The 14,667-nt window shown below is 24.2% G+C and overlaps 1 protein-coding gene across 6 annotated transcripts in view; it reads left to right on the forward strand.

The window, feature by feature from the left end:
* The window catches only part of LOC122500907 (myb-like protein P), a 197,279-nt gene that overhangs the window by 160,610 nt on the left and 22,002 nt on the right, over positions 1-14,667 (forward strand). For all 6 annotated transcript variants that reach the window (XM_043610069.1, XM_043610110.1, XM_043610084.1 and 3 more), the window contains one exon: positions 14,046-14,186. In XM_043610069.1, the coding sequence (XP_043466004.1) occupies positions 14,046-14,186 (141 nt within the window). The remainder of the gene's footprint in view (positions 1-14,045; positions 14,187-14,667) is intronic.

Genomic DNA, 14,667 nt, shown 5'->3' on the forward strand with positions numbered 1-14,667 from the left:
AATAAAGATTTTTTTCCCCTCAATAATCTTGAGAAATTAGGAAGTACCACACACAATAATGCTTATAATAATATATATGAGAGATGAACTCGATCACTATGGGAGAGCGTGTCGTGGACATTTACGCGAACACGTGCGCCTTGATTACAGAAATTCATTGTGTATTGGTGCCTGTGCATGTAAATAATGTGTTTCTGTTTACATGTATAAACTGTGTGTGTGAAAGAATGAGAGAGAGAGAGAGAGAGATGAGATGTACAGCTCGAGGCTTCGGCCTTCCTAAATTCCAGTATATCCCGTTACTCCACCTGTCCGGAAGTACTGCAAAATTATTGTCCAAGTTTCGCATTTAAGGCACACGCCAGTAACTGACCAAACAAATTATTCCGGGCCATATAATCGTCTTGAATGGACTTCGCGCGAGAAACTTACGTATTTATATGTATATGTGTATATAGAGTCGTTAAGTGTTAAACAAACGCAGAACCACAAATTAACATTCAATTAGGCTAATTTCTTTGATGCAACACTGATTAAGCCCGTTAATTTTCTATGTCTCGTTCCAGAAATCGCGATATTGGTCGATACAATTAAAAATCTTCTTCCTGAGGCAATAAATGTTAGTGAAGCTTGTTAACAGGGGACGGAAAATATTCGACTTGGCTGAAGAGAGCAAAATTACTTCTTATTTCCTCTCTAGGGTTATAAATGAGTACTTTACTCCCTAGTGAGAAAAATGGACATTCTGGGTTGCCACAAATATTTCATTCTTTTTCCCTGATTTCCAGACAAAATTTTTACTTTTTCCCTAAGGAATATTCTGATTCTCTTTAAAAATTATTAGATACTCAAAAAAAATTTCTATTAAATTACAATTACAAATTTCTTTAATTGTAAAATTATTCAAAAACATCAATAACATTCTTTTTTAAATAAATATTTAATCATTAATTCATTACTATTTTTTCATAGGAATTAAGATTTTAAAAAATTCCAAATTCAAACCTTTTGAAATTAACAACTTATAAACATTTTATTTGTAAAACATAAAGAAATCGATCACTCCGAGTCAAAGTAAAATTTAATTACTTACAAAAATCCTTCGCAAAAATTCAATTAATTTTTACAAGTAGTAAAATTTCTCGAAATAATCCAATTATTTAAAAAAAAACTGTAATAAAATTTGTTGCAAGAATTAAATTATTTTCCTAAATGATAAATCAATTATGCGGAAATTCATTTTTAAATAAATTTTTATTAGAAAATTCCACGAAATTTCAATTATTTTAAGTCAAAAATAAATTAATTTATTGAATAATTGAATGTTTGTTAAAATTGGATTCTTATCAAGAATTTTATCAACAAACTTTTAAATAATTTAATTCTTTTCACGAATTTTATTTTTAATGAAATTTTTAAGAATAATTACATTATTCGAGAAATTCGATTAAAATTGTATCAAAAATAATTAAAATCCTAATGCAATGAGTTTTATTATTTATGAAAATAATTAAATTACTGAGAACAGTTTTATTATTTATAAAAATAATTGAATTAGTGCGAAGAAATTTATAAAGAATTTGTAAGTAAATTGAAATCCTGAGAAATTTTTATTATTTATTTGCGTAGAATTTTATCAAAATTTGTTTTAAATAATTGAAATCATGACGAGAATATTTTTAAAAATTTGTTTAAATAATTGAATTTCCGAAAAGATTTTAAAATTCTGGTAATTAATATTGTTATTTATGAAAATAATTGAATTTTGCAAAGAATATTATTAAAATTCTTGAAAACATTTGAATTTCTTGGAAGAATTTTTATATTTATCAAGATAATTGATTTCTTTTTAAGAATTGTGTTAAAATTTTAAATTAAATACATATTAAAAAATTCAACTAATTTCAACAGAATTGAAATTGAAATTGTATTAAAAATAATTGAAATTCTGAGATGAGTTTTATTATTTATGAAAACAATAAAATTTATGAAAACAATCCAAGTAAAAAATTTTATTTATGAAAATAATTGAATTACTGTGAAATTTTAATTATTTATGAGAATAAGTAAATGTTTGCGTCGAATTTTATTAAGATTTTTTTTAAATAATTGATATCTTTTGGAAAATTTTATTAAAATAGTAGATATTTGAAATCATCGAATTGAGGAAATTTTATTTGTAAATAATTAAAATTTTCCCAAGAATTTTATTGAAATTTTTTGAAAATAATTGAATTTCGGAGAAAAATTTTATTATTTATAAAGATACTTAAAATTTTATTACTTTTTGAACATAATTGAATTTCTGCGAAGAATTTTATTACTTTTTGAAAATAATTAAATTCTTGCAATAATTTGTAACTTTTCCAAAATTTTATCAATTCAAATGAGTAAAGATTTCTACAAATTTTAGTCATTCTTTACTAAAAGACAACTAAACTAATTTTAAAATTTAAATGAAATTGTTAAATTCTTCTAAAATTTAGTGAGAATTTTTAGTCGTTAACTAATTTGAATTAGTAAAAATTTCGACTAATTTAAATCATTGGAATGGGAAAATAAATTATATTTGACAAATAAGGTTTAAAGTAGAGAAAAATAATTGTCCACTGATAAATAGAATTTTTAAACTCAACTAAAAATTTGTGAAAATATTTATTATTTTCAGAAATATTTTTTTTTGTCATCTTTTTTGTCTGTTTCGATTATACAGATAATTCCAGAAAAAGAAATTTCTCTTTATGCCAGGAACTGTTATGATATATATATATACTTTATATATAAATCCAAGTGGCTAATTATCGTTATTATATTTCATTTTTCAAACTTCTAACGCTATTTGTCGTTGTTCAATTATAAAATCGATAATTATATTAATTGGCACTTCCTTCTCAAACGAAATAAAAAAAAGAGCTGTTTGGTAAGATGGCACGCGAATTCTTTTATACATACAGATTGGCACAGGCTTTTATCGAAACAAGACTAATACTTAGTGTATTTATACAAACGCCTTCCTTGAGAACCAAGGATGAGAACAAGTTTCAAGGAATTGACTTTTATCTAACAAATTATTAAGCCAATGTGTAATCCAATTTAGCTAATTAAAACTGAAGCGAAACATATTTTGTCTTGAAGAAAAAATTCCCTCTGCTCTATACACATATACAATAATATCTTATCATAATGTCAATTCTTATCAAATGTTCAATTTAAAATATTAATTATTCAATTCAATAAAAAAACTTTTTTTTAATACTTTTCAAATGGAACAAGGGAAAAAATTTGGTAGTGATTTTAAGTATATGCTTGGCGTTTATAAAACCGGTTAATTGAAATAAATGTAATTTCAAGCATTACTAATTTATAACGAAGGATCGTTATATTCATATTCTTGAGTTGAAGAAAATTGCTCTGATAACGTTTCGCAAAGATGAAAGATTGCTTTTCCGTTATCGTATAATATAAAATAGTATAGAAATTGTAGAAAAATTTCTTGAATTCCCAACATTACTGGACGTGCTAAATGATACGTAAAAGTTAGATTCTCATCAACAGTTATAAAATGTGTATAAAAAGATATTCACACTGATAAGATTTGTAATTTAAAATCCTTTCAGGGTTTTACAGTTTGCAAATTGCATAAAGAAAATATATTGTATAGATTGACAAATTACAAACTACAGATATTTATTTTTCAAAATTAAATTTAGTATAATTTTCATGTAACAGTAAATATTGCTTTATATGCAATATCAAGGTCTTGTATGACTTTTTCGAGTTTTTAGACCTATTTCCGAAAAAGTGACTTTCTTCATATTCTACACTGAAAACAAAATTTATTTGATTCAAACGACTGAATATTTTCACTAAATTTTATTAGAATTTAAAAATTTAATTTGAAATTAATAATTAATAATTATTTTAGTTGTCTTTTAGTAAAGAATGACTAAAATTAGTCATTTGAATTGATAAAGGACTAAATATTTTTACTACTTTTTAGTTGAATTTAAAAATTCTATAGTTGGTTTTAGTTGATAAGAACAAAGTCTGAAAATTAATAGAAAATAACAAATTTTCAAAAAATATCCCCGCCTATAAGATTTGATGAAATAATTCCTAAACGATTAAGCCAAACATAACTTAACGATAATTTATGAAAAGTAAGTAAAATAACGAAACACACTCGGTTATCATATTTATAGTTATACACCATAAAGTGGAAAAGAAAAAGACGACTCAAAAACGATAAGATATAGTGATATCTCTTAAAGGATATAATATTATTGCGGAAATAATTTTCCACATTCTATAAAGCTTCTTGATTAAAAATTTTGAAAGTTGTTGTTCAGACTATAATTAATAAAAGTTAAATGATCTACCACTGCGGAAGTGTAAGAAGAGAACTAGTCTTCAACCCGTTGTTCAGAATTAAATTGAAGCACCTCAACCGTCGTAAAATGGCTAAGACCGTAACTTTTATTGTTGATCGTTTGATATACCAGTTATAACCCACGTTACAACCTGTTCTAATTACTAGATGCACAATATTTAAAAAAAAACAAGATATATTCAAACGAATACAACCAATTTACTACGATCGTTAAATGTACATATATACAACATTCGTATATTATGCAAAGTCACACACTTGAAAAAATCAAAAAAAAAAAAAAATCAAACACAAATAGAAAATGACATTTTTCTCCTATAATCGATCTCGATACAAGACATGGGAATTTTTACGATATTGACAAAAAAAAAATTGCAAATCACGTGGAATTATGTACAATGTACATATTCACGTGCAGTCATATACAGGTGGTAATGATTTATCAACACATTATTAACAAATAATAATGATAATCATTATCTCCAATGGTTTTGATTTTTCGATAATATTCAATCATTTATTTGCGTAATATATGATTTTCTCTCAACACCGCATAATGTAAAAAAATTGCATGACATTTCTTAACAATACAATTTATATTCCGGTTATAGAAAACTACGATTGTTTCTAAACGATATTTCGCAAAAAATTGTTCGATCAAATGATAATCAATGTTAACTTTTTACTTTCTGGGAAATAGATCTTTTTATCTACTTTTATATCTCGTTCTCTTCGAGAGTTAGTAGTTTCGTTATTAAAAAAAAACCAAACGCGATCATTTTTAAAAAAAATTTATTAATTATTTTCAAATTTTCAAATTCCTTACAAATAATAATTAAACTGATAAATTTAAATTAATAAAGTTAGTAAAAAATGGATTAATTTTAATGATTATCAAAAAATAGAATTATTATTCAACATTTTGATATTTTTCCAGCACTTTTAATAAATTTTCCCGATTTTTCAAATCTTATTAACCTTCGGGCAACGGGCAATTCTGACTATACTCTCTAAATTTGAATTAGTGAAATAATGGACTCTTTAAAAAAACTATTCGCTTGAAAGATCGTAATTAACGAGAGATATATAGAGAGAAAGAGAAAGAGAGACTTCATTACCACTCACATGTCTGAAAAACCCCGATGTAATTACATAAGGGCTTCTTTCAGATGCAGAAACACTTCTTATGCAATCCTCCTGATTTCATTTCTCAAGCACGCAAAAAAGAGAGAGAGAGACACACAGACAAATTTACACGAGAAAATTCTGACAGATTCTATACTTTAGCGCACATAAAATAATTCTACTCAACGCGGCAGGGAAAATTTACATTTAATCGTGACTACTTCCACAAAATACCTGAGTTTTCGTGACAATATTTATTTTTCCAAAATAGTGATACAATACAAGTCTCTGTAAGTCTTACTATACAACAATAATTTAAATTCAGAAAAAATCAATTTCTTTTCTCTTTTCATAATTTATTTCTATACCAAGTGGGAGAGATAAATTTCCACAAATAAAATTGCCATTTAAAGTCTTTTTTGGATTTTACTGTTGGGCTTTTCTTATAAATAAATAAATTAATTATAAAAAACGTTAAGCTTAATGAATAATATAAAAAGTTTTATTTATAATCAAGCCTAACAAGAGAAAAAGTAAAAAAATTAAATCAAATAAATAAATTAATGCTAAAATAAATAAATTAAATATAAATAAAGTTTCCAAGAATAAATAATTTAAAATTTAAAATAATAAAAAAAAAAATTGATTCAGATAAACGATTACTTGTCTATTATTCAAATTCTCTTTTTTTAGAAAATACCTTTTAGGTAGGTACTATTTTGGAAGAAAATTTCTTTATAAATATAAAATTGTAGAAAAAATAAATTGTAAAAGAACGTTTAAAAAAATTGTATTCAAAAATTAACTGTGAAGGTTATAATTTTTATTATAAAATATATTTATTTCTTTATTTATTTACAAAAATAAACTTGATAATTTTATTCAAAAATTAACTCAGAAAATTATAATTTGCTATTAAAAAATTTATTTATTTCTTAATTTACTTACAAAAAAATAAAAAAAACAAAAGAAATTTTTATTTCCAAAGTAAATTTTCTAATACCTATTCAAAGTAAATTTCTTTATAAAAGTTAGAAAAATTTATTTCATAAGAAATTAAAATAACTTTGGAAATAATTTTTAATAGTTAATAGAACTTAAAAAAAATTTTTTAAATTATTATTTAAAATTTATTGTGAAAATAGTAATAATTTGCTATTAAAAAAAATTATTTTTTTGATTTACAAAAAGAAAAGTTTCTTTAAATTTTTAAAAACAATGTTTTTTTTAATAATTTTAATTAAAAAATTTGGAAAATAATTGAATTAAACAAAAAATTTTTTTAATTTTTTAAAATAATTTTGTCTATTCACAATTATAATTGAAAATTTGATTAATTCAATTTTATTAAAATGTATTGATACTAATTGAATTTCAGCAAAGAGTTACTAATTAATTATTAATTACTATTTATAAAAGTAATTGAATCCTTCCAAAGAATGTTATTATTTATGAAAATATTTCACTGTTTGCGTAGAATGTTATTAAAATTTTTGAAAATAATTGAATTGTGGAAAACAATTTAATTACTTATAATGATAATTGAAATTTTGTGGAGAATTTTTAATTATTTTTAAACATAATTGAATTTCTGCGAAGAATTTTATGGAAATTTATGAAAATAATTAAATTCTTGTCAACAATTTTTAAAAAAAAAAATATTCAAACGAATTTAGTAAATCTGAAGAATTTTGCTATTTATGGAAATAATTAAACAAATTTTATTCAAACATTAGTTGTAAAAATAGTGATAATTTGTCAATAAAAATAAATATACTTTTAACTTAATAAAATTTATAATATTATTAATTTTATAACTGAAAGGAAACAATTTTTGTATCACCACCATGATTCTTCTTTTCGTTTACGAGAGAATTTTCATGCCATCTAGGCGGCAATTTAATGAACCATATTGGCGCGAAATTCAAAAACAGAAAAATTTAATTAATAACCCATTAGTACTAAATAATATCTATAAAAAAATAATTCTGCAAATTGCTAATGAATATTTACTACATTTTTGATCGAAATTCTGTCAAAATATTTCTAAAGAATTTTACTAGAATGATTCTTTAGAAATATTTTGACAAGAAAATAAATATTTACTCAATAATAATAGACAACTAATCGTTTATTTAAATCAAACAATTTTTTCCCAATATGTAGTAATTATTTAACTGAAAATCAAAAATTTTAAAGTGAATAGTTTATAAGCGTCTTTAGTGCCTAATAAGCAAAACATCGTAATGCGGGCTCAGTCATTGAAAAAGTCTCGAAGCAAACTTTGTCTTACGAAATCGTGATGACATCACATTTTCTTTATACAATCCGAATCCTAATAGTCCATTCACAATTCCTCTTCCCCCCCACCCCACCTCACCCTTTCCCTATTGTACATACATATACGTGTATGGTATTCGCGTCGATCGTAAAAGTATACAATTACAGACTTTTAAAATTATAAGGATTCTCACATTTCCAATTATTTTACGAGAGAATAATGACACGTTCATAAAATATAAAATATCGATACTTATTATAATATTTATAATAATAAATTTTTTCCCCCTTTTCTAAAGAGAAAGAGATGTGCAGGTCTCTTATCTCACCAGGTAATAACAACAAGCAACTTAGATAACAACAGAACATGATTTTCATCTTCCAAAAGTTGAATTTTTCAAAGTATATACTAAAAACTGTATCTCACATGCTGTCCCATAAATAAAGGGATGGCGAGGAACAATGCTCTATACTGAAACAATGGTACATGAGAGGGGGGAGAGAAGAAATAAAAAACAGAGAAAAAGAGAGAGAGAGAAGGAGTACAACAATGGAAATAATAACCGCATGTGTTTGAAAATCATGTGCGTTAAATGTGTACATACATTCACAGAAAATAGGAGTGTCGTTTTGGTTTAATCGTTTCGCAACACTATAAATGCAAATTGGCGTAAGAAATTTTAACCACTTTTTTATGCGCATAAAATTAATATTATTCCGATCTCATTGGCGAGATTGAAAATTTTAATGATCTAGAAAAGAAAATCAATTGTCGAGATTTTTCAAGGAGAAACATTATTTCTTAATCCATATGCATTAAATTTCTTATATACAACACGAAACAAAAAAAATCGCAAAAATCGTTTCATGTGATTTTATAAGAAAAATGTTATTATACATTTTTTACGGATGTTGTATTTTTAGAATGTTCCGTATCAATAAGTAATTTCCGTTTAAAGAAAGAAAAAAAATGCAAAATGTATATATATATATAATCTGACATTATTTGTAATATTGTAATCAAGGTTGATATTGTTCGTCACACATTGAACAACAAAAATGAAGCAACATTCTATATTTGGGAATAAAGAAAACTTAAAAACTGTAAAAAGAAATTAAAAAAAAACTGCTGCCAAGTTGTACATTTTTATAATTTTGGTGTTCATTTCATGAACATTTTGCTTCCTCATAGAAATAATAATAATTGAAATATAAGAATTACTTTTTATAAAAGGGTTAAAAATTATTAAATCTTAGTCCAAAAAAATGTGTTTTTAAATATTCTATAAGATGGTTATAATAGTTTAATAATTACACATAAGTTAATAAACAAGAATGTTGAAAAAAAGATATTTTCCAAAATTTTTGATTTTTCAAATATCAATAATTTTATAATTTCTGGACGAATCAGGTTCAAAAATAGGTCAATCGAAACGTTTTTTAAAGCTCTATAAGTTGGTAACGATACTTTTAAAGTTACTTTTACATTTTTCAACAAAATTTTCAAAAAAGTGTTATTTTTGAAAAATTTAGGTTTTTAAAACTTTAATATCTCTGGCTAATATGGACGAAAAATATTCAATGAAGGCTTAAAAGATGCGTCTGAAAAAACTCTTCAAAACTAAAGAAAAACATTTATAGGTGTCCTAACATTTTTTTTAAGTTATGGCCAAAAAACGTTTTTTTACAAAAAGAAAAATGCAAAAAAAAAATAGTTAAACTTTATGAATCGGGCTGAAAATACTCTCATTTTATGTCCCCTGGGGAGACCTACAATTTAAAAAAAATTGAGGCCTTTAGCTCTTTCTCGTTCTGAGATATTGAGGCAAATGTAATGTTAGTACACACCACACACATCGGAACAAATTTTTATAATCCGTTTTTTGGACTTCTGAGATAATATTACATCAAAATTTTTTAAAATTTATTTATAACATTTATAGGCGCAATGCCCATTCGCGCATAAAGTACTAAAAGATTAGGTATAATGAAAAAAAGTTTATAAATATGTCAAAAAAACACAATCGAAAATTTTGCTAATACAATCCCTCCTCTATGAGGAAGCAAAATTAAAAAATTGTAGCTACATCAACCAGAATTCTGGATAATTTAACCGAAATTATGGTTCTTTTAACTAAATACCAGATTATCCTAACAAGATTTATTGTTATCCTAATTAGAATTCTACTTAAGGTCCATTAAACAACATAATTCTTTTTTTCCAGGTTAAAAAACGACATTTTTCCAGGTTATTAATACGAAAATTATTTGAAAATATCAATAACTTCATTTTTAAATAAATATTTAATCATTATTATTTTTTCATATAGAAAATATTCAATTTTTTTTATATTCAATTATAAAATTTTTAAGAATAATTTTATTTGTTAAGAAATTTGATGAAAATTGTATTGAAATTCTGTCACGAGTTCCATTATATTTTTATGAAAATAATTGAATCCCTGTGAAAATGTTATTATTCATGAAAATAATTGAATTATTGCGAAGAAATTTATAAAAAAATTTTGTCAATAATTGAATTCCTGGAAAATTTTTATTATTTATGAAAATAATTGAATTTATTTTAAATAATTGAATTCGTTTAGAAAATTGTATTAAAATAGTAGATATTGAAAATCATTGAATTGCAGAAAATTTTTGAAAATAGTTAAAATTTTGCCAATTTTTAAAATTAAACCTTTTCAAAATTAAATTATTTCTAAAAATTTATAGTAAAATGCTCTAAATATTCAATTGTTATGTAAAATTTTAACTAAAATTCTTTTTTAAATCAGTTTTTATTAGAAAATTCTATTAGAATTCAATTATTAAAATACAAAAATAAATAATTTATTAATTGAATGTTTCTTAAAATTGAATGCTCGTAAACAATTTTATCAAATAAATTTTTAAGTAAGTGAATTCCCTCGACGAATTTTAACAAAGTTTTTTAAATAATTACATTTTTCAAGAAATTTGTTTAAAATTGTATTAAAAATAATTGAAATTCTGCGGAAAGTTTTATTATTTGTGAAAATAATTGAATCCCTAAGAAGAATTTTATTATTTTTGAACATAATTAAATTTCTGTAATAATTTGTAATGCAAATAAATAATTTATTGAATAATTGAATGTTTCTTAAAATTCAAATCTCATAAATAATTTTATCAACAAATTTTAAATAATTTAATTCTTTCGACGAAGTTTAATAAAATTTTTAAGAATAATTACATTTTTCGAGAAATTTGATTAAAATTTTACATTAAAAATAATTGAAATTCTACAATGAGTTTTATTATTTATGAAAATAATTGAATTATTGCGAAAAAATTTTTAAAAAATTTGTAAATAATTGAATTTCTGTGAAATTATTATTATTTAATGAAAATAATTAAATGTTTGCCAAGAATTTTATTATAATTTTTTAAAATAATTGAATTTCGGAGAGGAATCTTATTTTTTATATAGAAAATTGAAATTTTGACGAGAATTTTTGTAAATTTTTGAAAATAATTGGATTTCTTTGGAAAATGATTGAATTTCTGAGACGAATTTTATTAAAATATCTTTTTAAATAATTGAATTCTTTTGCGAAATTTTATTGAAATAGTAGACATTGAAAATAATTGAATTTTGACAAAAATTTTTGAAATTAATTAAATTTCTACGTAGAATTTTATGAAAATTATTTTGAAAAAAATGTTACCGTTACAAAGAATTTCATTATTTATGAAAATAATTCCATTTTTTGAAGAAATTTCATTAAAAATGTATTAAAAATTGAAAAAAAATTGAAAGTCTGCGATTAGTTTTATTATGAATTCATAAAAATAATTGAATCCCTGTAAAAAATGTTATTATTTATGAAAATCATTGAATAATAATTTTAAATTAAAATTTTGTTAAAAATCTTTAAAAACAGGCCATTCTTTCATACACATATCCCAAACCTCCAATTATATCGATAATTATTAATCCTTTTGTATTCTAAAATTAACGACCGAACATAAAGAAGTAAATAAATTATATTGCTCAACTAAATAAAAAGAAATAAAATTGTTACCATATTGAATCGGCAATTAGCGTATATCAATGATTAATGAGACTCGTTTCATTTTCATTAATGAACTTTAGTTATAGTTTGCACTTCATTGCTCGATTCTAACGGCATTTGCATATAAATTGAAGCGCGAATCTGATACCCCTCGTTATTTCACTTTCGCATGAAAGTCAACAATTATTATTATTTTTTTTCCCCCACGGAATTTATCTTGATGAGCTCGAAAAATTCCAATTGAGCAATAATTATTATCTATTTATTGAAATAGATAAATTTTTATATTATTTCTTTTTTTCACTAATTTATACATTTAAATGTTTCCTTGAATTCAATAATTTATGAAAGCATATTTACAAAATCATTTATTCATCATTCAAGGCTAATTATCAAAGTGAATTCAAATATTGGCGTTTATTAATTAAAAAATAATTCAGCAATGATATCATGTTATTAATTATTGTAACTATTATTAATTATAATAATTATTAAATAAATTATAATAAAATAATAAATAAATAATTAATCTAATACATTAATTTTGTTCTAATTTTTAATGAAATGGAAATTTACTTTGAGAAAATTATTTTTATTGTTATTTCGAAATTAGTTTGATAAAAGTTTGTTTCTAATGTTCGTTTGGCTCACATTACAATTGACACTACAAGAGTCCATTGTATAGTGCCAATTGCAATGAGTTCCTTTTCACTTGTCAATTGAGTAACAATTAATAGACTACCTCGAGTGTCAACAATTTTATCGAGTCTTCCTTTACTGCATCAATCATGACTAAAAACTTTTGTACAAAAAAATAACTAACTATAAATAACTACAAATAAAAAATTCAACTAATATTTATTACATCCAATGCAATATTAATTTATTTATTATGCGGAATAATTCACGTAACGTTATTTTTAGTAAACTAAACCATTGATAAAGTGGTTTAGTACAGAATTGGATATCTATTGATAAAGTGCGCCAACACTTATCAAAAATTTTTCCATAATCATTTAAATAATGAGCCTACGCTTTTTTTTCCTTCCAACAAATATAATATTGTGTCTAAAGAAATAATGTATAATCTAAAACCACGACGATTATTTCTTTTCGCAATAACTTTCCAATATGTCTAACGACACCTATCAATTCCATAAAAATTTTATCGGCTTGTTTCGAATGGGTGTCCCATTTATTCACAGATAATTTCAAATATAAACCTATAATTATCAAACCCATCCTTATAAGTTGAAAGAGAAGGTTAAAATTGCCATTTAGTTGTATCTTTCTTTCAATTATTTTATTTATTATCCCCGTGAGGTAATTAACTGGTTTTTCTCAATCCAATAAGTATATTTGAAAAAGAAAAAGAAAAAAAAAACAAAAAACAAGGTGGAAAGTTGTTTGATTAAATAAAATGTGCATTAATTAATGGTCATGGAATTTCTTGATGAGAGTGTTAAAGATGGTAAACAGAGAGTGAAAGAGAGGAAAAAGAAATTTTCTAATGCCCAAGGACTTGTTCTTATCTTTAAACTTATCAACCTTATAAAAAATATTTTCGACTAAAGTCACGAAGAACTCATCGAACCGGTTTTTCGCATTTAAAATTCAAGTTTTGTATAAGCGTATCAACGATAACAGTTGACATTGAAGTTATACGTGACATGAAGACAGGCAATCCTTGCCAATGTCACCGCAACATTTGCAGCAATCAAAGAAGTGTTTGAGGATCACTTCAATTATTTGAGCATGTATCTCTTTTGAATATCTATTAAATATGCTAACCGAGAAATCTTGGTTCATACAAAACCAAAACATGATTAAAAAAAAGACGATATCAAAATAACAAGATACTTTTTCTTTTTAAATACATTTAAAAATACAAATACTTATTTTCGATAACGAAATTCTTTAGGAAATGCATTAAATACGTGAATGCAAACAATAGTTAATTAAAATATTATTAATATTAAATAATAATAATATTAACTGTTGTGTCAAGAATAGTACTGTACAGTTAAGGTTTTAATTCTTAACATTAGTTACAGCAGACATAAGAAGCCAATAAACCCAAAAATAAGTTATGCCCCTTTTGATCCAATTTTTGATGGTTATGCCTTTTTGATACAATTTTTGATGGTTATGCCTTTTGGATACATTTTTTGATAGTTGTGCCCTTTTTGTTACAGGGGTCGAGAGGAGAGACCTGCCATGGTTCTAACCGTGACAGAGGACACTCCGGCAGATATGTTGGCTGGAAGCATGGAGCTTCTGGTCCAACTGCCAAGAGATCACAATGTTCAAACACAGAGAGTCACCGTACAACGAAGGTAAGCCAAATTTTTGGCTCAACTAAAACTATTAAATAAAAGAAAAGTGTAAAAAGAAATTGCCAAATTAGAACTGATTTCAGTTATTGTTGTTGCTATGTTCCTATCTGTTGTTCCCAAAAAAAACAATTTTTGATCAGAACAACAGAAAAGAGCATAGGAACAACAAAATTAGTAATATCAAACATCGGAATTCCGATAATAGAAAACAAATTAACAACAACAAGAAAAGAATATGTCATTACAATTCTCGGAATAAGTTTTTCTTGAAGAAACTAATTGAAGTTTTTTTAGAGGTTCAACTGCAATAAACAGGTTGAAACGCCATCTTATTTTGATTTTCATGTTGTGTCCCATGTAATCACATCCACGGCGGTCGTGGTTTTGACGCGTTTAAAGAAATGAGAACAACTTCCAATATATAGCAGTGACCATCGAAGCAATACACAACCTGTCGATTCCCTTTTACGTAATCCCTTGA

This window comes from Leptopilina heterotoma, unplaced genomic scaffold (genome assembly GCF_015476425.1).
Source record: "Leptopilina heterotoma isolate Lh14 unplaced genomic scaffold, ASM1547642v1 Lhet_103, whole genome shotgun sequence".
Classification (NCBI taxonomy): domain Eukaryota; kingdom Metazoa; phylum Arthropoda; class Insecta; order Hymenoptera; family Figitidae; genus Leptopilina; species Leptopilina heterotoma.